This window comes from Bactrocera dorsalis, chromosome 2 (genome assembly GCF_023373825.1).
Source record: "Bactrocera dorsalis isolate Fly_Bdor chromosome 2, ASM2337382v1, whole genome shotgun sequence".
In the NCBI taxonomy this organism is placed as follows: Eukaryota; Metazoa; Arthropoda; class Insecta; order Diptera; family Tephritidae; genus Bactrocera; species Bactrocera dorsalis.
In genome coordinates, this window is record NC_064304.1 from 39,957,067 (window position 1) to 39,981,403 (window position 24,337).

Below are 24,337 nucleotides of genomic sequence, written 5' to 3' on the forward strand. Positions count from 1 at the left end.
TGCTTAAAATTATCTAATATTTATAGATACACATAATTATGTAAGGTTCAAAGTAAAAATTTTGATTTTTGATAAAATGGCGGTTTCCAAAAAAATCGAAATTATTATTAAAATTAAAAAAAAAAACAAAAAAAAGATTGTTCATTTGATCGTTACCGACTAATATGTCTAAAAAGATTGTGTAAATACGGAGAAATTTTCCACACAGATTTTGAAAAACAAATTTTGGAAGCCTTTACCAAATCAACTTACAATTTTCGGAAAATATTTTCAGGTATACGCACGTTCGGTGTTGAACATCATGTCAATAAAATAAAAGAATTGGTCCTTGGAAATCGACGTTTTTCAGTCAGAGATTTTACTGACATTGTTGGAATATCAGAAAGAGCGGTGAAAATCAATGTGAAAAATCATTTAGGCCTAAGCGAGGGGAAAGCATGATTGATTCTAAAATCACCAAATTTTTAATTGCTTTCCGACCGCCAGGATGTATTAAAACATATTATTACAGACGCTGAAGCTTGGACCTATGCTTACGACCCGGAAACACACGATCAATCGACCGAATATTGTAGCAAAGGTGAGCCGAAGCCGAAAGAAACACGTTCAAGCAGGTCAAAAATCAAGTTCATATTGACAGTTTTCTTCGATTATCGAGGTGTGGTGCACTTCGACTTTCTTCCGACCTGACAAACTGTCAACAAAGAATACTATTTGAGTGCTATGCGTCGTTTGCGCGAAGCTATTTGCAGAAAGAGACCGGAATTATGGACCGTATATGTTGAAAACCAAAGTACATTTTTTAAATAATAAAAGGAAATCACCTTAAAAAAAGTGAATACGACTTCCATAATTAAAAATATATAATTTTTCACTTCTTCTTTCGAAATAATATATGTTATTGTTTTATGGAATATAATATTATTGTTCTACAAATGTTAAGTTTGTTACATCCATTATTGATTTAGTAATATAACTGCAAATTACAACAACAAAATTATTGCTGTCAGTAGCCAACTATTTAAAGGTACATATTTTTTAAAAATTACTTACTTACATTCTGCTAATTGACCTGTAGTCGTTAACAATAAAAACTTGTAAAATATTATTTTTTTCTTTTTCGCAACTTTGCCACAATATTGATTATTTTTTAAATGCATCGAAACACATTTGTGTCAAGCGGCAAAGGCAAAGGTAGAAAAAAGCGCCGATGTTGTGCTGCATCATTGAAGGTAGTAATTATCGCTAAGGCAATCATTGCTTGCAATATGATGATAATGATGACAACTGCTGATGAGCTCATAACAAACAACAATTATAGACACAGTCGATTACAATAAAGTTATTTAGGCAACAATAAATTGCAATAACTCACGGCACTTTGAGTAGGTTGTGGATATTAGCAATAAAGCAGAAGAGGAACAAAAAGCGAAATACACGCTTAAATAACTAAGCAAATAAAAGCTAAATGTGCTAACTAGAATGAAGCAATGATTGAGGAACGCCTGTGGTTGTGAGCTTGTGTGATTGTGGTTATTAGCAAAGTTTTTCACGTTACTTGGTTGTGAGTTTTGTTGTTGTAACATCGCGGCGACATATGCAATTTCCATACATTTTTTATGTCTTATGTCTTATTTGTTTTTGTTTATTTGGCATATAGGCGTAAATATGTGAAACTTTTAATGTTGCAAAGCAGTTTTTGCTCAGCGGAACTTTTTATTATTTAAGAGACTCCAAACGTTACAGATGTATGCACTTGCTTACAAATATTTGTAGCATATGTATATTTATTTATTTACATACTATATGCATTTGTGAATATGTTGTTGTGAAGTCAAAATAAATTCGTATTTTTAAGCAATTTTTTATTAGTTTTATCAAGACGGTTTATCGAGCACTCAGCAGTAAGAATGAAAACCCACTAGTCTAGGCGATTGATATATTATACCTATGTACGTTTGTATACTCTTGGTTTCATGCAAATTTATTTGCATTTATGGAATACATTAATTTGTACGAATTTGTTAATGAACATAAAACTGGAGGTAGCTAATTCTCCATGGTTTATGACGAATGCTGGCATGCACTGACAAATGTATGTCGACGAAGTGATTCCGATGGTAAGCATTATACACGCGAATCGGCTACTGATACACTCAAAAGTATTAATGATATTTATAAATACTTATGGTGCGAAACAACTACCGATGTAGACTAGACGTAAGGAGCCAACAAAATTATTAAGCTCTTAAAAACTTTAATTTGCGATTACAGTTATTAATATAACTTCTTCTCTTTCAAGTAAAATAAGTATATACTTATATACATATAAAGTCTTTCAATAGGGAGCTACAAAAGTAGACCGATAGGGACAGCAAAAGACCCCATATTTTTCCGCTCTTTTGACATTTCTCTTCAGTAAGGTTTGCCATTATAGATAATAGATAGAAATTATTTAAAATTTGCTATGTCCAATTTATGGTCAAGACAAAGAAGTGCCTGTAGTGTGGAGAATATTCCTAATGCTAGCGCATCAATTGAGGAACTTTCCTATTTCTATGGTCTATGCCAACAAGCCAGTGACGATTAATGGCATTCAAAAGAGAATAAGTTCCGCGCACTTCGCTCAATTTATAAAATATAGCAGCTGAGGTTAGCCGCTCCATCTTCCCAAGCGACATCGCTCCAATTTATGAGCTCTTGAAAAGTTTAATAAGATAATTTCTGGCTCAATGGGTATGTAAACAAGCAAAATTGCCGCATTTGGGAGGACCTGAAACCTAAGGACATTCAAGAGCTGCCATTTCATTCAGAAAAACCAACGATTTAGTGTGGTTTGTGAACCGGTGGAATCATCGGTGCATATTTTTTCAAAAATGATGCCGGTGAGAACGTAACTTTCAATGGTGACCAATTTTACGCCATGATAACTGACTGTTTGATACCTGAAATCGATCCCGGAGACATTTTTTTCAACAATACGGCGCCACTTCGCACACATCGCATCAAACAAAGGAATAATTGAGAAAACACTTCGGTGAGCAGATAATTTCACATTTTGAGCCGGTCGATTGGACACCATGAACATGTAATATCACACCATTCCACTTTTTCCTGTGGGAATATGTAAAGTCTAAAATCTTTGTGGACAAACCCGCTTCAATTCAAGCTTTGGAACAAAACATCACGCATGTGATTCCAATCGACCAATCGAGATGCTCGAACGAGTCATGGAAAATTCGACTTAACGGATGGACCATCCGAAACGTAGCTGCGGCCAATATTTGAAAGAGATAATCTTCAAAAGATAAATACTAAAAAATGTTCTTTCGAATGATAATAAACATTCCCCATTAAATTTTAAGTATCTGTGTTTTTTTCTTTAAACAAATAGGGAAACTTGAAATGGATCAAACTTTATTGTATTCACTAATTCTTTTACAGAATAGAAATGAAAAAAATGAAAAAAAATATTTAAAAATTGTTTCGAAATATATTCTTAATTCACCTTTTAATGCAATTCACTTAATATTTTTAATTACATTACGCTGTTATTGTTAAGGTTTTCATATTTGTAAATGATAGTTCCCTGTTATAAAAAAATGCAGCCCACAATAACCTTCCGCCAAAATTTACCCGAATAAATTGCTGACTAATTTGGCAAATTTTTACCCACTCGCTTAACAGTAAACACAATCAATGTCACGTAATTACAGAACATGTCTACACCTTCAGTCATTGCCCGCTGAATTCTTGATACCCACTTTTTGATTTGGCGACAAGCCTTAAGTGTCTAAGCGATTGTAGGCGCATATGCGCAAATAATCACAAGTAATAAAAGACTTAAGCCACAAACTTCAACACACAGCAAATTAAAAGCGCAATTTGTTTGCGTCCGCGACTGTTTACACAAATTAACGAAAATAATAATAAAATCAGAATGTGTGCGCGTGTATTTACATGGTGCGTTAAGGTCAAAAACCATTAAAGTGACAAAAGTTACCGCTTAGTAAACAACAACAACAATAACAACAACACAACACAAACAAATAGCGAGACAACACAGCGCGGTAATTAAAGTGACAACAGTTGGTAGCACGGCTACAATTGTAATAGTTGTAATTAGAAAATTGTCTTTAGTAACGCAGCCGCAGCTGCAAATTTGATTCAGTGGAATTTCTAAGCATTTTTTCCATGAACTAAAACTGTTAGGAAATACTGACACAAATACCAAATAGTGAAGTATTTCAAACATATGCATTTTCCGAGGCAATTTTAATGTGAAAATGTTGAAAATTCAATAATATTCTCTTATAATGTGTTGCTTTGTATGTTTTATACTCTCGCAACAAAGTTGCTAAGGAGAGTATTATAGTTTTGTTCACATAACGGTTGTTCGTAAGTCCTAAAACTAAAAGAGTCAGATAAAGGGTTATATATACCAACGTGATCAGGGTAACGAGTAGAGTTGAAATCCGGATGTCTGTCTGTCCGTCCGTCCGTCCGTCCGTCCGTCCGTGCAAGCTGTAACTTGAGATATCATGATGAAACTTGGTACACGTATTTCTTGGCTCCATAAGAAGGTTAGTTCGAAGATGGGCAAAATCGGCCCACTGCCACGCCCACAAAATGGCGGAAACCGAAAACCTATAGAGTGTCATAACTAAGCCATAAATAAAGATATTAAAGTGAAATTTGGCACAAAGGATCGCATTAGGGAGGGGCATATTTGGACGTAATTTTTTTTGGAAAAGTGGGCGTGGCCCCGCCCCCTACTATGTTTTTTGTACATATCTCGGAAACTACTATAGCTATGTCAACCAAACTCTATATAGTCGTTTCCTTCAAGCGTTTCTATATACAGTTCAAAAATGGAAGAAATCGGATAATAACCACGCCCACCTCCCATACAAAGGTTATGTTGAAAATCACTAAAAGTGCGTTAACCGACTAACAAAAAACGTCAGAAACACTAAATTTCACGGAAGAAATGGCAGAAGGAATCTGCACCCAGGCTTTTTCTAAAAATTGCAAATGGGCGTGGCGTCGCCCACTTATGGACCAAAAACCATACCTCAGGAACTACTCGACCGATTTCAATGAAATTCGGTATATAATATTTTCTTAACACCCTGATGACATGTTCGAAATATGGGTGAAATCGGCTCACAACCACGCCTTCTTACAATATAACGCTATTTTGAATTCCATCTGATGCCTTCTCTGTATAATATATATGTACCTTAGGAACCAATGATGATAGCCGAATAAAACTTTACACAAATACGGTATTTGATCTGAGGTATCCCTTGTGGAAAAATTGTCGTGATCGGACTATAACTTTTCAAGGTCCCTGATATCGAACACGAAGAACTCAGTGCCTCACCTAACCTTACCTAATTTTTCACCGAAAATATCGGTAAATCTCTCAGAATTTAATTCTAATTAAGTTGACAGCAAAATAAAAAAATATGTAAATGACGGGTAATGAAATCTCGATTATCACTTTATCATGCGAGAGTATAAAATGTTCGGTGACACCCGAACTTAGCCCTTCCTTACTTGTTTATGAAAATATTTAATTCTTTTTTCATTTGTATGCATTTTGTGGCAATGCACTTTGAAGTTTTAATGAGGTTTAAGCTCTTTTAACAAATGTTTGAATGCAATGCATTGTAAAGGTTTTTGGTAGAATTGATCATCTATAAAAGTGTGTTTAATAAAATTTCATGAACTTATATTCCATTCGTTTAGTCTCACAATAGATTTATTATATAAAAATTTCCGCTTAAAACCTACAACAGTCAGTTGTAGGGGAGATATGTATATGGATATCGGAAAATAAAATGTATGTATGGGAGATGTATAGTATAGTTTTCCGATCTGGCTGATTCCGACAAATGAACAATAGTACTTGAATGTCAAAATGCATCTATGTATGTGTTAAATTTCATTCGAATATCTGCAACAGACAAACAAATTTGGTTCGAAATCAGTTTTAGACTCATAGTTCCTTAGGCAAAGTTATTCAGAATATAGCGTATAACTTTTCCAGCATAATCAACTCATATATGTATATGGGGGTTGGGGTAGTTTATTTACTGATCTCAAATAGTCTCGAAACCAAATTTGAGTCTATATTGTAAAATTTAATACCCATGCACCCAACAGTTTATAATTTATCGCTTTTTATGGAAGGAATTACAATAGCGCATAGACGTAACAAAAGTGAAAAGAATTTGTTCTAATCTCAATATAAGGCTAACTATCATTAAATATTTGTATGTAATATACTTGATAGTTTTCTGACTTTGCATAAGGGAATATGTCTTATTGAAAGTCATTAGAGACGCCAGCAATTTTGAAATCAAAACTTTTCGCAAACATTTCGATTTGTATTGAATACTAATACATTTTTTTTTATATACCAGTTAAATTTCAGAAATGTTCATTTAAATTGCAAAAGAAATTCAAAAGAATCAAATAAGATTTCAAAAAATATTCCAGCGACACCTACTGGCGGATCACGTGTGTCATTTGCAAGTAGGTTGGTAAGCAGCAGAGTGGCGCAGTGGAAGCGTGCTGGGCCCATAACCCAGAGGTCCGAGGATCGAAACCTTGCTCTGCTAATAAGTTGTGTGGGAAACATCGGTTTATTTTTAATGAATTAAATTAGTTATTTCTTTAAAAAAAATATTTTTAAATAACAATGGCATTTTTTTCCATAGAAAGTACTCTAAATTGTCATATTTCATTAATCAGCCAGCAATTACTGCGGCGTTATTTGGGGCCGTAAATATTTAATATGATAGTAAAGTATAATAAAGGGTGATCCATTTCGAAGTTCTACTTTTTTAATGAAAAAACACCGGTCTGTGAAACTGGCAGCTCTAGAATCTCTCGCTGAACAAAATTGGACTCGAAATCGTCGGATCTTCTTAGAATTTTTCAAGAGAGAGGAAGGGTGAGTGGCTTCAGTTCTCGCAGTACGCTTTCGATTTAAGATCTCCACGTAAAATGCACAAGTCATTCTATACGTCAGTCCGAGTTAATGCGAACGATGCCGAATCGACTCTCCACCCTCTATGTGTACAATCTCAGGTACAGCTGCTATATTTTCTTCACTGCGTGCTGGACGTAGTCTATTCGATCGAATATTTTCCAATTATGAATGGTGTTCCTCAAGGTGGATGATGGTGTTGCGATTAGTATGCTTGGGAGGCCGATTATGTTGACCATCAGTTGAGCGAAGCGCAAAAAGAAAATAAATTTTCGTAATAAACTTGAACGATTTGTAAACGTTGTTCAGGCGTAAGTCTTTCCATAATGAAATGCCAAACAATTCTGAACAAAAATATCATAACAGCTTGACACAACTCACGCATGATTTGTCAAAAAAATGCTATTTATAAAAGTACTCTTCTAAGATCAGCCATTATAATATGCTTAGTCAATTCATCAAATAGTTAAAATTCCAACCTTTTCTATCTGTAACTTGCAAATACTTTTTTTAAGATTAGTTCGATATGAGGGCAAATATAGGTTGCCGATAATTGTGTTGAAGACTTTAATATGAGTGGCACCCTGGAGAATATTTCTTAGAGTAGCAAGGAGTTTAGTTTTTTTAGCTTATTTAGAGATTATACCGTTTTAAAGGTCCCTAAACCAAAACCAGCTGCAAAAGTCACTTGAGATTTTCGTTTATTGGGTTGTTTATGTGAACAATTTTTACCAGATTTCTGATACACTTTATAATTATTAGTGTATAGAAAGTGATCATGCGAGTATATTTACCACATTCTTTCCAACACTACTGATTCGTCGAGACTTTAAGACCTAGACTCAAACATTGTGATAGAAGCGATAAAATAATCAGATACAACTCCCAGCTACGGCAGCTTATCAATGGCCTTATTAACTATTATAATATTCAAATAAACCTTTACTTTAAATAATGTTATCAAAGATTTTAATAAACCATGAAGCGTTTTTACTACAATTAACGTAAATCCTCAACTTATTAATCCAGGATGCGATCTTTTCATTTCCCAACTCAAAGTCGTTACAATTCTTTCCGGCCACCCAATCCCTCACAATGCAGCAACAGCGATTTTCGAAAGTCACCATTCAATAGTTGCCACATCTTTCCGTTAACGGATTTTTAATGACACGCTGTATTTCTTTTAATTTTTATTTAACTACCTTTTACCTTCACATATTCGTTTATGGCTTGTCAACGAGCGCAGAGCAAAAAATAGAAAAGGAGCAGACAAGAGTGAACTTAAAAAATCACCATTCTATTCTCGAAACCAAAGCTTGCGACAAGCCGCAAGTGGAGCTGCAGAGTGGCTTATCTATTTGTGGTGGACACACCCAGAAAGTTTGAAATTAATAAGAGAAGCGCGATTTATTTTCATGGGTCAACCGCAGTCGCTTCGAGCAGCTGCTCGTTTGCTCATGTGCTTGGGCCAAGCGATAGTCGCCAACCGACAAAGGCTTCACCAACACACACATACACATGTAGCTGGACACATGTATATAGATAATTGTATTTAAAATGAAGGCGAATAAGATGCTTTTAATTCCCTTTTATTGTTGCAGCAACATTTTTGCTTAGCGCTTCTTAGAAATTAAGGCGCGCGCGCACCAGTTGTCCTGCAGTTAAAACAATTTATTACCGCGAACATGTGTTCGGGCAGCGCAGTAATAGTCAAGCGCTTGGAAGGTTAAATATGGCAAAAAATAGAAGGGAAGATTATCGCTTTTGTTGTTGTTTCTGCTTGTTTGTGTAGACAGTGAAACAGCAAACGGAATTAATGCTTAAGTGCAGGAGGAATTCATTTGTCTTTGCATTGCCACAAGTGCGGCCACTTACTCAGGCAGCCAGCCAACTATTTGTCCAAAAATTGATGAATAGGCGACAATGCACGGTTTGTGTATAAATAAAAAGTAACATGTGTTTATATGTCTGCGAATAGATGATGCAATTAGTTTACTCGCGTGATGTTAAAGGAGGAAAATAAGTAAGGTGGGGGGATAGTTGGAGTGCAACCGAATGCGAAAGTTAACTAAAGCTCAATTCGTTGAGCTTAAAGCTTAAAAACTTAATTGCACAAGTAATATTAGTCAGGAGAGGCAAAGTGAGAGAGCAAACGACGATTTACTCTAGAAAACTTAAGCAGGAATATACATATATTCCTGAATATCTGATTGGTATTTTAAAAGCTCAGTTGAGTGAGCTTAGAGCTTGAAAGTTTGGACTCAGTAGCTTTTAGTGATAAATTTTGTAGGTTTAACTATTATTACAGTCAGTTAAAACGTTTTGAAGCTTTCTTATGGCCTAAATATTTAACATGTGATATAAAGGTTTTTTCAAAACGACGCTAAAAAAGTAGACTGATAGGGACAGCAAACGACGTCATATTTTTCCCGCTCTTTTGACATTTTTCTTGAGTAAGGTTTGCCATTTCATCATGAAAAGATATACGATCCAACAACGAATCGACATTTATAAAATTTTACTACCAAAATTCGGAATCAGTGGCCTCAACTTTAAGAGACCAACAATTGAGCATTTACCGGAAAAATTTGAATCCACAGGCATAGTGCAAAATGTTCCCGTTCCAGTGAGAGAAAGAAGTGCCCATAGTGCCGAGAATATTGCTGCCGCTAGCGCATTAATTGAGGAAGACCCAAATCAGTCTCTCACACGCCGTTGTCAAGCGTTGGGCATCTCTGTGACGTAGTTGTGGCGAACACACGTACTCAATGAGTTGCCACTGCATCCCGAAAGATAACGGATAATTTTTGAGCCGAATTTTATGACATGTACTTGGACAATATGTGGTGCCAACAGGACGGCGCAAGCCACACAGCGAATGTCACAAGCGTGTTATTGAAAACAAAGTTTGGTGAACGTGTCTCTCTCGAAATGAACCCTTTTCAGCGTTTTTCAGCATCCTTTTTGCAGACGGAAAACAGTTCACTGTTGAAAAAGTTTTCAATAAGTAAAACGATGAACAGATCTTCCAGCAAAATTGTGCTCCAGTAAGGCAAAAATATTCCTGACTTCATGTCTGCAGGTGTTTAGCCGTTTGAAGCTTAGAGCCGTCACTGTTTAGATTGCTTTCTATATACCAGTAGATCTCTGCATTGCAGAACCTTCTCCTTGCGGTTGCTTCTAGGCTTACATACCTGCCAGGGATTTGTGGTCGGCAGGAAGTCTTTGAAGATAGGGTGTAGTGAGCTTTTTGGCTTCATCAACATCAAGGTAGCAGATCTACGGTTCGAAGTGTAACTGCCTTAAGAGAGGTGTGCGCTCACTTCGATAGACGAGCGGCTATACTGACTTTAAGCTCGCTGACTGTGCGCTCCAAACTGTTCAAGGAGGCCATAACCTCATTAGCACAAGCTTCAAGTATCTTTCGTACAATACTTGTATGGGTACTCGATGACAATGAAATCGCCGAAAACTGTAAAGTCGATGAGCTTACTACTCGTATACATGACAACCTTTCCCAATTTCATCCGATTGGAAGTGAGTCGATTTTCCGATGTGTTCTTACGTACTGATGTTGGACTTTTGCACCTTCAGAGAGCTCCGAGAGCGCTGGTCAACAACTAAAACTTGTGCAATTGCAAGATCCTTCTAACTCAGAGTGAACTGTAAGAGATCCTTCGAATTACTGGCTCTTAGCAAAGTCAATCTCGCCGCAATGATAGGTGTTCTGACTGGACACTGTCCAATAGTTTCACACGCAGTGCGGCTAAATATTTTTTCGGCTGCTCTTTGCTAAAGCTGTATGGAGGAAGACGAGGCTCACTCATTTTGTCGCTTCCTACTCTCTTGCCCGGCTTTATTAAAATATCTTGGAAGATACTTTTAGCGAACCTAGCGAAGTTCGTCTATGAGGATATTTTGATCTAGTTTTAGAAGTTTATGCGTAACATAAACAACGAATATCTGTCAAAGTGGGATCTATCGAATTTGTATCAACGATCTAACCTAACTAATCTTTATAATACGCTATGCCTACTCTCTCTTACCTTATAAGCAATGCACTATCATATTATGTATGAAAGGAAGGTAAGATGAAGGAGAAGATTCGAATGCAAAATTTTATTTCTTTGGTTAAGAAAACCGCCTCAGTATTCCTCAATATATTTGAGACAACGCACAACTCCATTTTTTGTGAATACATCATTATTATTTACTTCATGTAATGAAAGAGATATCTGATATAGTCAATGAGTCAAAAGTTACATGTATACCTTCGGAAATCATAACCCACTGAAGTGACGACAAGTTTGCTCTTTACTACTTTAGGGCTAATAGGACCCATATAAAAAATTCTCACAATCTGAATATGTTGATAAATATCACTCAACGCCTTTCCAGTACAACGCACCGTTAGAAAAGTAGACAGTTGCGATTACGTAACCGGAACGGACTCGGATCTTTTTATTCGATAAGGACAGAATTTTGCCACTAGAAAAAAACAAAAGTTACTACAAACCAAACCTACATACGGATCTAAAAATGTGCATATAATGAAGTATACACCTACAAAATATGCCTATGGAAATCTACATATAAACGCCCGACAATCAAACTAACGAGCCGATCGCAAGAAATTAGCATAAGTACACGCATGCGTGGTGTCCATATGAGCTGCATACCAAACAGCTTAGCGGATGCGGCGCATTGCTTATCCAGTGGGGTCTGACAACACAAATCTCGTATGTGATGCAGATTTCGCGCATGCGTGCATGTTGAGTGGAGCCTGTCTTGCAGGCATACGCATTGACTAGGCATTAAATCATAGAATTGTATGTATATGTGTAATGCATTTGGGGCCGACATGAGTGACTGAGTGCGAGCGCCAGCCTGCCCACAGTGAAAATGTGCCGCAGGACCCATATTTCATGCTGCGCCACATTAGTCAGACGCATTGCCACTTATCTGCTCGAATTGTCCGTGTCTGCCTGTCTATCTGTTTGTCCAATCGTCTGTCTGTGTGCGAGGCATGCGCGCGACCAACGATTGACAAGCACAAGACGGGCGCACAGGCACATAGGTGGAGGCACTAAAAATGTGTACATACATACATATTTATGTGTCTGGAGCACTTTATGTGCGTATAAATAATTTTATATATGTATATAAAAATATAACTTAAGTATACACATATATGTACATATTTATTAGCAGCATAGTGCTCCAAAGACTCAGCCATAAGTTAGTATAAATAGCTGGCAACCAGCTGCGCGCATTAAAAGCTCCGCAAGCACCATCGGCGGCTCACCGCTGACCAGCCTGGTTTTCTCAATCGCATTTTTCGTAGCTCCGAGTATTTGCTGCGTTTTTGTTTCTTGTCTCTGGCATTTGGACGCGCCTTATTTTGTGTCGTTCGCTTGTCGCTGATTGACTCGGCCGGGTTAAGTACGCGGCAAACACTAAACAACTCAACATATGTACCTATACCTGTAAGATCCGTCCGACGTGTGTGCGCATGCGCAAATGTCTGTCTTGCAAATATTTGGCGCTCGTACGTGTTTTGGCTGTGCGCTTGAGCGGCCTTATTGCCGTGCATTGCCGGCTGGCTGTTGGCGTTGTGTCCACTTCGTGTTGAAATCGCTGTGTTGCACACAAAACAATTTTCAATTCAACACCCAATTGTAAATTGTATACATTAATGTCGTAATTGTTGTTGTTGTTGCCGTCTCTTGTCTTTTGGGTCACAAGCAAATCGGCTTTGTTATTGAAATTTTCTTTGGGTTTTGGATGCTGTTTTTTGTTGCTGTGTCTGCTATTTTTAGCTGCGTTTATAATACAATTTTTACGGCAGCATTTTGCCGCTTTAGTTTTTCAATTGTTTTACCTCTAAATTTGTATGTTTTTCTGTGTGTTGTTGTCGCTTTGGCGGCGAAAATTCTACTTGCGCAATTTAATATTTTTTTACCTCACAATTTCGTATGGCAGCGTAAAGCTAACGATTAATTGCGTTTATGCAAGCGTAGCTATAAAAGCGTAATGGAAACGCTATTCGCGAGATTAAGATATTAAAAGACTTAAGCAGCGAACCTGGTGGACAATATAATTGCAGCACCAACTTTTTGAGCTGAATAAAAGTTTTATAGAGCTTATATAATAACAGCATGAGAGAGTTTTGGTGCTGAGAAAAATGCATGCAGACATTTTTTTTTGAAATTGTGAAAGTAAAATAGTTGATCTGAATTTTGAATAAAAAAATTGTACTTAAAAATACTGCAAAGGTTTATTTCTTCTCTGGTGGCGCCATCTATACTACCGTGCCCAAAAAATAAGGTGACATTTGAATTTAAACTGCGCGCGTCGAAGAATTTGGAGAATTATTTTTTTTTAGGTTGGTAGTACTGTCAGTCACATTTATGTCAAATTTCATGTCAAAATATTCATTAGTGTTTGAGATTTTTTGCGATGTCGAAATTTGTATTAAATTTTGTTTACGGAATCAATTTTCTGCTGCGGATACGTTGAGGATGGTGCAGAAAGCCTTTGGTGATAAGGCTATGTCTAAAAAATATGTTTCCAAGTGGTATAGTGAGTTCCAAGCCGGCCGTGAACGTGTCGAAGACGAAGAGCGTCCAGGGCGACTATCAACCTCAACCGACGAAGCTCACTTTCAACAAATCAAAGATTTGGTGTTGAAAACCCATCGATTAACAATTAGAGACCTTGCTGATGAAGTTGGCATAACGAAAGGCTCAGCCAATACCATCTTGAAGGATGTAGTGGGCCTTAAGCGCGTCAAATCTCGACTGGTACCGAAAACATTGATTTTTTTGGAAAAAAAGGCGTCGCGTTGAAGTGTGTGAAACGATGCTTTCCGACTACCAGGGTGTCATGAAACGCATTATAACTGGCGATGAGACTTGGATCTATGCTTACGACCCCGAAACAACCGAGGAATCGAGCGAATATCGTGCTAAAAGAGAGCCGAGACAAAAAAAACCGCGCCAAATTCGCTCAAAAAACAAGGTCATGTTGACTGTTTTCTTCGATTATCGCGGAGTTGTGCATTATGAATTCCTTCCAACCGGTCAAACAGTCAACAAGGAATATTATTTGAATGTTATGCGTCGTTTGCGTAACGCTATCCGCCTAAAAAGGCCGGAATTGTGGAAAGACAATTCTTGGTTTTTACACCACGATAATGCATCATCCCATACTGCCCTCGTAATTCGTGAACATTTCGCCAAAAACTCAACCCATATCGTTCCGCAACCGCCGTATTCACCTGATCTGGCGCCGTGAGACTTCTGGCTGTTCACCAAGCTCAAAAGACCGCTCCGGGGACACCGTTTTTATACGATAGAGGAGATTCAAGCCGCAGCGAAGACGGAACTGAAGGCCATCCCGGAAAGTGACTACAACCAGTGTTTCGAAGATTCGAAAATCCGTTGGCATAAGTGCATTGCATCGGGAGGGGATTACTTTGAAGGGGATGAAATTGATTTGAAAGAATAAATAAAGAATTTTCAAAATAAATACAATGTCACCTTATTTTTTGGGACTGGTGCGTTAGAATCTGCTATCTTTATCAATTGTCCAGTGAGCGTTTTAAGTGTCAGTTTGTTTGTGTTATCGGTTCGAAAAAAAGCTTCGAATACGATGATGCGCCGTCTCATCGATCAACGCTTGTGACCGATCATATGACCAAAAATCACAAAAAGCTGTATTGAAGCAGAAGGAGACTATTTTGAAAAAAAAAAATAAATTGATTTTGCCGAAAAAACCATTTGTTCTGTTTTTTTATAGTCCTGTTTACTTTGGAGCGCAACTTTTATTTGTATGCGAATAAAATGGTCATTATTGTCACTGCCTGATATCTGATTTTCTGTTGCTGGGCTTAAATAAATTTAATTGTCTAATTTTTACTAAAATTTCTGCAAAGACAGAAAATATTCAAAAATTTGTGTTTTCAGAATCTGGTACTAAAAATTATTTTTCAGCCCGGTGCCGAACAATTATCACAACAAGTCAAAATCATAATGTCAACAACACCAGAGACTTTAAGGTTATTAATGCTAGTGACATTTTTTTCAAAAACAATTAATAATTTTAGTCTTATCGCACTTTCTGAAGATAAGAACCTGCGGGCTTTAGATTAAATGTGTGTTTAAAATATTGCTGGTTGTATAAGCCTTTAGAATGGCGTTAGCAACATTTGGCTGCCACAGGAGACAACCGATAGATACCAGTTAGGTGCTAACCTGTGAGTAACTTATGTTTTTCTGTGTAAATTGTAGGTACAAGAGAATATTTATTCCCCTCTTATTGGTTATGACTAACCAATAAACTTATTCGTCTTCATTGAAGAAACAAAATAGCTTGTATAAAATAAAGTGAAATATCAATCGCAAATTTCGAAGGGTGTTTTAGAGTTTCTTATAGTCTAATAGTTTCTTCTGCCCTGTTGCCCAAAACGAAATGTCAAATTACTATAGATGAAACTCGACACTTTAGCCTCCAGCTTCTATTTTATTAATTCTATTGTTTTTTTTGTCAGGTGCCAGCGCCTTTCAAAAGATGTTCATTAACAAAGAGCATATCTCATATATCCTTAATGAACTAATTTAACACAAGATTGGTTTGTTTGCGCCCATTTAGGGTTATATTTAGTGGATATCAACCGCTAAGAGATTAGTTATTGTTATTTAGTTTATATACATGCAAGGGAGGATTTTATTTGTGAAATAACTAGTATTTTGGCGAAATTTTGAAAATATTTCTGGTGCAAATGGATATTGATGGAAGTGATACTAATTGAATGAGGAGAAACTTTTTATACCTGTACATTATTAGTTTTTAAGGTGTTATAACTATCAAGAGCTCTCAAAAAAAAATAAAATAGAAAACACTTAAAGATAAGAAAAAAGATACCGAATTTAGCTTTCTCAGTCTTTATTTAATAAATATTTCATAATATAAGTTTTTTTATATTTGCATTTACATATATAAATTACTAGTATAGATGATACAATTAAAAGCGAATAGCTGTTAGAGCTAAAGGTTAACCTAAAAAGCGAGTTTGAGAACTATGATTGGATGAAGCGCTAGTAAAACTGCATAATATCGAATGGAGACTATTTTGAAAGCGGCCGCAGCTCAAAAACTAAAAATAGTGTTTTTAGGTCACTACTGGGTGGTTTATGCTTTGTGAACTAGCCAAGAATCTTGCAGTAAAATCCAATGCTTTCCATCCTTGGAACAACATTTTTTGCGTAGATTTTTTCGTTTTGCTTTTAAAAAAATCTTCAACAGTGTGAATTGCTTCATTTATAAAAGGAATACTTTCACTGAAGAAGCCGCTTGCATCTTTTGTTTTTGTACACGAATGAATGGATATAAAAAAAAAACGAAAATTCCTGTTTTTAAACCATTTACTGTCCTTTTTTGGGGTAAACAAATACAAATGCACTGACCTCACCCACCAATTAATAAGGATCATAAGATCTACTGCCAAAACAAATTTTGATTTTTTTTTTAAATCTTATACCCTTTATTTTTTTAATTCTTGTCTATTTGTCTATTTGGAAGAATAATTTCAATCTTTAGAAACTGTCCCGAAAGTGCTTATAAAGTGACTGGCTAAATCAAGCAAATACTCCTCTGCATTGCTCCAGTGCAATCCGAAAAGTCACTTAGCTGGAGTACAATGAATGAAGATGAGTTTAATTGAATTGAAAGGGGAGGTCCAATGATCCAAGAAATGTACATTTTTTCGTTAATTATGTGGATGAAATTTTTACTTCTAAACTTAAGTCTCCAAAAATAGCCAAATTTTTATTAAATTTTTAGAAGTTTATATTAGGAAAATCCATGTTTTGAAATTTGCATACTGACTATAAAAATTTCGGACCATTTTGTGACGTGAATATAATTCCTATACCATTTTATAGTGAAATACAAATTAATATTTAACGCACATGTTTGCTTTCCTTTTCAAAGAATGTCAAGCCTAATCAAGTAACTAACAGCAAATATCAATGAATTTAATAAGTTCCCCGAATCTCGATTGCAAGCATCACAACTAAAGCAACAAAATGTATACTCATATCCACAACAACATTCTCATCATCATCAACATTTCTTTTATCATCATTATCATCAAAGAATCATCTATTGAATTACAAGTATTGACAATGGCAAAAAAAAGGAACACACACAATCCGTTCGACGCCGTGAAAACGTGTCGTGAATTTCGCAACAACACCAAGTACACACATCGATGCATACAAATCGTTGTACAACAACAAATGTCATGTAAACAAGAAAAAAAATAACTGATTGCAAAAACAACACGAAATTAGCTTTCAAAGTCAAGTGAGTAAATTAGTGTGAATTAGTATTGGAACAATTGGTTAGCTTACATTGGCACCACTCACGTTGCTGACCAACACGCCGCAGTAATCGGGCGCACCCTGCTTCGCCAACAGATTTATGCTGAAGCCCACCGCATCGGAGCCGTCGCCCATGGCCATGCAGGCCGCATTGCGATGATCGCGCGCATGCACTGCACCCGTGTAGGGACCGTTGAATTTCACTTTGATATTCATTGTGCCCGATTTGCATGTCGCCGTTACGCGTGGCGCAAATTCATTTTGTGTCGATACTTCTTGTGTTGCCACCTGGAAGTAAATAGAAAATAATAACATTAAAAAAAAACGAGTTAAAGAATTTAAAAGACGACTTAAAGTGCAGAATTTAATTTTAAGGCAATAAAAATATTTAAAAAATACTTAATAAATAAGTAGTCGACCATTTTAGGAAAAATAAATGCAATACTTTATTTTGCTGAAACAACAGACTTGTACAGTTAAATAAAGTTGATATATGCTCTTAAGAAAATCTTGCAAAATTGGCTGATGTTTAAAATTTTTTAATCAAAAACAAATAACGCAAACATTATAAACTGAAAAGATTTCCGTAGTATTAGAGAATGTCGAGTTTTTTCGAGAAGGGTTGCCATATCTTAAAAAAATAATGTTTTTAAAATTTATTATACAAAGAAATAATAAGATATGGGTATAAAAATAAAGTTAATTTGGAATATTCATAGTAGAATATATTTTGGAAAAGTTGTTGCCACCTGTTTAATATTTCAATTAAATTAAAGTGTGAAAGTATATTATATTTTTATATTATACTAAAAACATCATTTAAATTTTAAAAATAATTTTTGTCAATGAAATTTTTAAGGGTTGCCAGCTATTTCATTATTTATGTTATTAAAATTTAATTAAATATTAATTAATAAAAAGAAATAATGCAATATGAGTATTAAATAATAGTATAGTAAAGAATTTTTACAAGAGTTGCCACCTATTTAAAATTCATTACAGTAATATTTCTGTAAAAACTAGATATTATTGCGCACCTCTATCCATGCAAGAAAGTTCATAGTTGAACAATTGTTTGAGAAGGGTTGCCATCTCTGTAAAAGTTTTGTTTAACAAAATTATTCTGACATTAAAATGCTGCAAAATTTATAGTATATGCAAATAAAAATATTTAAGCCAGTTTACATTTGATTCTTTTTTAGAAAGATGCCACCTGTTTCACATTTTTATTCAATTAAAAAGTTTACGTAAATAATATTATATTATATACTTTGGAAAAAATAGTTGAAGAAAAACTCCAGTGCGGAAAATTTAAAAAAAAAGAGTTGCCGCATGTACGGAAATTCATAAAAAAAATTAACTCACGTGAAAAATAATTGAGAAAAAAGATTTATGAATGATTTCAGTGCGGGAAAATAAAAAAAGAGTTGCCACATGTTCGGAAATTCATTAAATGTATAATGAAATCACGTGAAAAATTCTTGTGGAAAATATATAGCCGAGCTTTTAAATGAAAAATTTAATAATAATCACAGAAATGCTTTTATATGGTATATTGACGGAATGGCAATTAAATACATACATACCTGCATACATACATATGTTCATACCTGTATTTATCCTCATTCATCCACTAGAACATTAATTCCATCAAAAATGAACCTTTAAAACTCACTGCTATTTCTGATTCGCGCCTAATGAGGCGCCTATTGTCCCACTTTACACCTTTTAGCCACACTCCAAGGCCCAAAGCAATTTTGCTAAATAACAACAAGAACAACACAAGCAAAGAACGTAGACAATTTGTGCTCATCAACGTAACTTTGAAAAATTAATCAAACAAATTATGAACAAGCAAATAGGCTGACATTAATCACGGCCGCCACGATGCGCGCAGTCGCCACCACTTCTTACGAAGCTTACACTCCCAGCCACCTACTTATGACCTCCGGCTTGATTTAATGAGCAACACGGCGCGTCAAGCGCAAATAATGGAAGAACTCAACGAAGCGAATAAAGCAAATGTTTGTTTTTAATGATTACTTATTGGGAAGTCTGCTGCATTAACACAATTTCGTTGGAAGTTCTAAGAAAAACAACAAAAACGATTTTGATCAAAAGTCAGCAGCGAGATAAGTACTAATTGAGGTTAGATAAAAAGATGTAGGTAAAAATTAAGTGGAAAGTACAAAGAGCGCGAGTTATTAAAAAACTACCGTATCGAAATTCCTTAGTTGTTAAGCGAAATTAAGTGAAACGAAATTCTTTTATTTCAATAGCCAGAACGCCCCATGTGCCGGTGCAAATGTCTGCCTGTGTGTGTCTGTGCTGCCCACACGCTAATTGTAAATAACTGTACTATGGCGGCTGTGAGTGTGTAGGTTGTGCGTTTGCGCACAAAAGCACCGAAGGTTGCCCGTAACGGTAGAGCAAAATCAATTAATTTTTGAAATAAGTTTATCGACACCGACAGCTGACGTACACATACACACATACATACTTCTATGTATGTGTATACAACTATTAGAGCGTTCTTTTATGTGAACACATGTAAATGTAGCATAACTAAATTGGCTAATGACTTATTTCAGTGAATTTGCCAAGTGGAGCATATTAGAAATGTGCTGAGTTGTGTTTTGCCGAAAGTATTTTTAAAATTTCAAGATGAAATATTTGTGTTTTATCTGAATATTAGCAACACTGTACGAAAATATTTAAGTTTTTGTGGTACAAGTACTTACGCTCTTCAGTTTGTATGACAGCTGTATGGTTTAGTGGTCCGATATCGGCGATTCGGATAATTGAACAGATCCTTTGCGAGAAAAGGAATTGTTAAAAATTCGTTGTTAAGGTGTTCGCATATGTACAGACGAGTAAGGCTAATTCGACTCAGCTCGGCACGCTGTGGGCAAAAAATAGTAAGATTTTTAAATTTAAATTTCGGGTGAGAACCCACATTGATTGTTAAAAATTATTTAAAGAGGGTCGAAAGCGTGTTGACGACGAACCATGTCCAGGACGATCAACAACTTCAACTGATTATCAACACATCAAAAAAAAAAAACGAATTGGTGCCTGAACATCGACAATTAATAGTCAGAGATCATACTGGCAACGTTGGAAAATTGGGAGGATCAGTAAAAACTATTTTCAAAGACTATTTGAGCCTAAGAAATGTGATGGCACGGTTGGTTCCAAAATCAAAAACCACGTTAAAACTGGTCAAAAATCAAGTTTTCTTTGATTATCGAGCTGTAGTGTGCTATTTGACTGCATTTATGCATCGTTTGAGTGAAGATATTCGTAAAAAGAGACCGGAATTATGGGCCGACAACTATTGGATTTTCCACCACGATAATGCACTGTCGCATACTGCATTGATTCTTCGTGAGTTTTTCGCCAAATTTTCAACCAATATCTTGCCGAAACCTTCGTATTCGCCTGATTTAGCTCCGTGTGACTTCTGACTATTCAGTAAACTCAAACGACCGCTCCAGGGAAACCGTTTTGAGTCAACTGAAGACATTAAAAGTGAATCGCTACACGCATTGAAGGCTATTCCGGAAACTGATTTGGAATTTGTGTAATTTTTTCGGCAGATTTACGTTTTTTTCCAGTATTGCCCTGCACGAAATACATCAGCCGGATCAAGCACATATATGCACCCAAAAATCCCTACATAAATCAACAAGTAAAAAAATACTCAACAGCCAATACACGATTCAGGTCAAAAGGCTGCAAAAGCTAAAGTTAATACCTCAACGCTTGCCGCGTGCTCCCTGTCGATATTTAAGTAACCAAAAAACGCTTTCCAACGCCAAGAACGCACCAGCTTAGCTGATATGAGAAGAGCGTGTAGGAGCTAAGAGCGCGTTGGATAATTTATTGCCAACACTAATTTTGGCCAACTGCCTGCTGTCGCGGCTGCCAAAGCGATAACGCCAGCGGCGATGGCGAGCTTGACATTGCGGTTATAGCGGTACCCCACGCCAAGCCAATGCATATCACTGCCAAAACGATCGGCAGGTAATTGAATTTGTACTTTTGCGCCGACCAACAAATCGACTTAAGAAAGCCTTGTCACACACACACATACACAGATTTCTTTGCTCCCATTTACATAGCCATGCTCTTTTGTCTGACCTAAAGCGCTGCGGCTTAAGAGAAACAACTCCTTGGCACTTTGCTTAAGCGAAAGGTGAACGGTGAATTCGATCGCTTTGGCGCATGCGCAGAACGCTAACCATTTTAGCCATGTGGCAGCACTTCAATTGATAGAGTTTTTTGCATGCCGGCACGTTCTGGTGGCAACGATTGTTTGGCAGCCACTGCAATTGCTTGGATTGGTAGATAAATCAACCTTAAGTTTGAGGTTTCTATAGTCACCATGGCACAGCGTGTGCTTGTACGTTGTATATATAGTATTCTAAATGTTTGGCAATATTTTATTGTGAGCGGTAGAGCTGTTTAGAAATTGGAGCAAATTGTAAAAATTTGATGAATGTGCAGTTTGTCGCTTTTGTTGTTTTGTGCTGTTATAATTAAAGTAGCAGCAACATTATTTGCGAATGTTAAACTGGGTCACTCAGAAATTCGACAAATCGGTTTGCATTTATCAGATATTTTTGCTGTTAAGAGAACATGCCGGCGCTATTAAGGGCACACTTCTTCTCATTTTGATTTATTGCTTTAAGTTTTTTAGATTTCAATTACATTAATCCTATTTCTCCTTTAAAAACAAACTTGCAAATGATATATAAACAACATGCTTGGCTTTTTCATTTGTTAACTAAACGAAAAAAAACTAATGTTGGAAAATTCAACGAGAAGATGTGACATCTAACAGAAAGTTTCAAGACCGGAGCTTACCCTTGTGGAATCCCCAAAGGTGATCTAGTGACTGATGCCCAGAGCATACTAAAATTATGGAGGGAGAACTTCTCCAGCCTGCTGAGTGGTAGTGAAAGCGTAACACCAGGAGATGGTGAACCCGATTTCTTAATCGATGGCGAGGGAGCAGATGTTCCATTGCCCGACCATGAAGAAGTTCAATTAGCAATTACCAGTATTAGAACAACTAACTAAGCGTCTTGGGCCGATGGTAAGCCGGGCGAGTAATTCAAATATGACGAGTTTTCATCAGAAAGGTTCTGCAGAAGATATATGGTCCTTTGCGCATTGGCAATGGCGAATATTGCATTCGATAGAACGATGAGCTGTACGAGTTATACAACGACATTGACATAGTTCAGCGAATTAAGAGACAGCGTCTACGGTAGCTAGATCATGTTGTCCGAATGGATGAAAACACCCAGCTCTGAAGGTATCCAACATAGTACCCGCCAGGGGAAGCAGAGGAAGAGAAAGACCTTCACTCCGTTGGAGAGATCAGGTTGAGAGGGACCTGGCTACACTTGGAGTATCCTCTATCCTCCTCTTGCGACTAAACACGAGACAATAATTTTCCATCATGACAACGGTAGGCCTTATGTTGCAAGACCGGTTAAAAACTAAAAATTTTAACTTGATTTAGAAATCAGCAGGTAGAGAACTTTGGCTGCCCTAGATTTTGCGGCTTCTGATGACCAGTCGTTCAGTGTAATGCATAACGTCCTCATTAGAATACGCTTCACAACAGAATAGGGTATCAGAAATTGGCTTGTTTCATTCTTGTCTTCCAAGTCAGCACAGTTCTTTTCTGACAGTATCAATAAATTGCCAGAAAGTTGGAAAAATTTTATAGCTTCAAATGGGCAACACTTTGTATAATACTATTGTACATATTTTTTTAAATAAACGTTAAAAAATTATAAATAATTTAAGTACCAAATCTCCAGCCGATTTGGTTTGGCAGCATCTAATCACTTTATTAACAAATGTACGTCATACGGAAGATAACTGTTGTTGACATTGACAGCCGTAGAACCGCCTTTGGCTAAATGTGTACTCGAATACTCTATGTATGTGTAAAGTAGAGCTTGTATTCGGTAGTAATTCGGCATGCATCACACTCTGCTAATAACATATTAATAAGAAATTGACAAACTGAGAAAGTCAAAAATGAAAATTTGATATGTGAACATGTCGAAAAGCTATTAAGAATACAAAATAAAATATATTTTTTTATTTATGTAGGTAAACGTAAGCTTCATAAACTGCTTCTTGCAATAAGCATGCTGATACGAGTATTTAACCTTGTGCATTAAGATTTGCACTGAGGAAAACCGTTTAAAAATGAAGACCTTGCACTTTAATGGCTTTTTTATACGACTTTCATTAGCAAAATATACCAAAAAAAATCGTATGAGATCAAACTGGAAGGAAAATCGTGAAATTGCTAAAGAATAAGCACGGAAATACAATATATCAGTAAACAAAAGGAAGCTAGATGTGGCAAGTTTTTCTTCTCATGCCAGAATCAGCAATGAATATGCATACCTATGTACATACAGCTTACGAAATTTTAACGAAGGTTGCCACTCGGTCAAAAATTTTATTTCGATTTAATTTTTATGATAAACTATGGAATATACACGGGTATAAAATTGTTAACTTCTAGCACCAATTCAAGCTAAAGAAATACTGGTAATGAGGGTTGCCATTTGTTTTTACTTATATAAAATGTATCAGTAAACAATACATTAAAAACGGTTACCAAATTTAAAAAATCTAAGAACAAAAAAAATATTTTTATTGAAAGTTGCCACCTGTTTTCAATAAAAAAAACTTTAAAATGAATATTTACAATAAACACGGGTATGAAATTGTAAATTTCTAACACCAATTAGAGTTAAAGAAATACTGGTGCGGAGGGTTGCCATCTGTTTAAAATTTTTAATTCTATAAAATACATAAGATAAACGATACAATAAAAATCGATACCAAATTCAGCAAATCTAAGTGTTAAAAATATTTTTAATAAGACTTGCCATCTGTTTAATATTTGTATTTC

The 24,337-nt window shown here is 36.0% G+C and overlaps 2 protein-coding genes and 1 non-coding gene across 11 annotated transcripts in view; 2 read left to right on the plus strand and 1 right to left on the minus strand.

The window, feature by feature from the left end:
* Positions 1-24,337, plus strand: part of LOC105224592 (uncharacterized) — a 229,400-nt gene that overhangs the window by 140,733 nt on the left and 64,330 nt on the right. The window lies entirely within an intron of this gene.
* Positions 1-24,337, minus strand: part of LOC105224589 (uncharacterized) — a 91,537-nt gene that overhangs the window by 18,302 nt on the left and 48,898 nt on the right. For 5 of the 9 annotated variants that reach the window (XM_049447364.1, XM_049447365.1, XM_049447359.1 and 2 more), the window contains exon 3: positions 17,416-17,673. In XM_049447364.1, coding sequence (XP_049303321.1) covers positions 17,416-17,673 — 258 coding nt within the window. The remainder of the gene's footprint in view (positions 1-17,415; positions 17,674-24,337) is intronic. The other 4 variants (XM_049447366.1, XM_049447367.1, XM_049447363.1 and 1 more) reach the window with 1 other exon arrangement.
* Positions 6,558-6,629, plus strand: Trnam-cau (transfer RNA methionine (anticodon CAU)). Its single transcript has one exon. It is a non-coding gene; the product is annotated as a tRNA-Met (tRNA).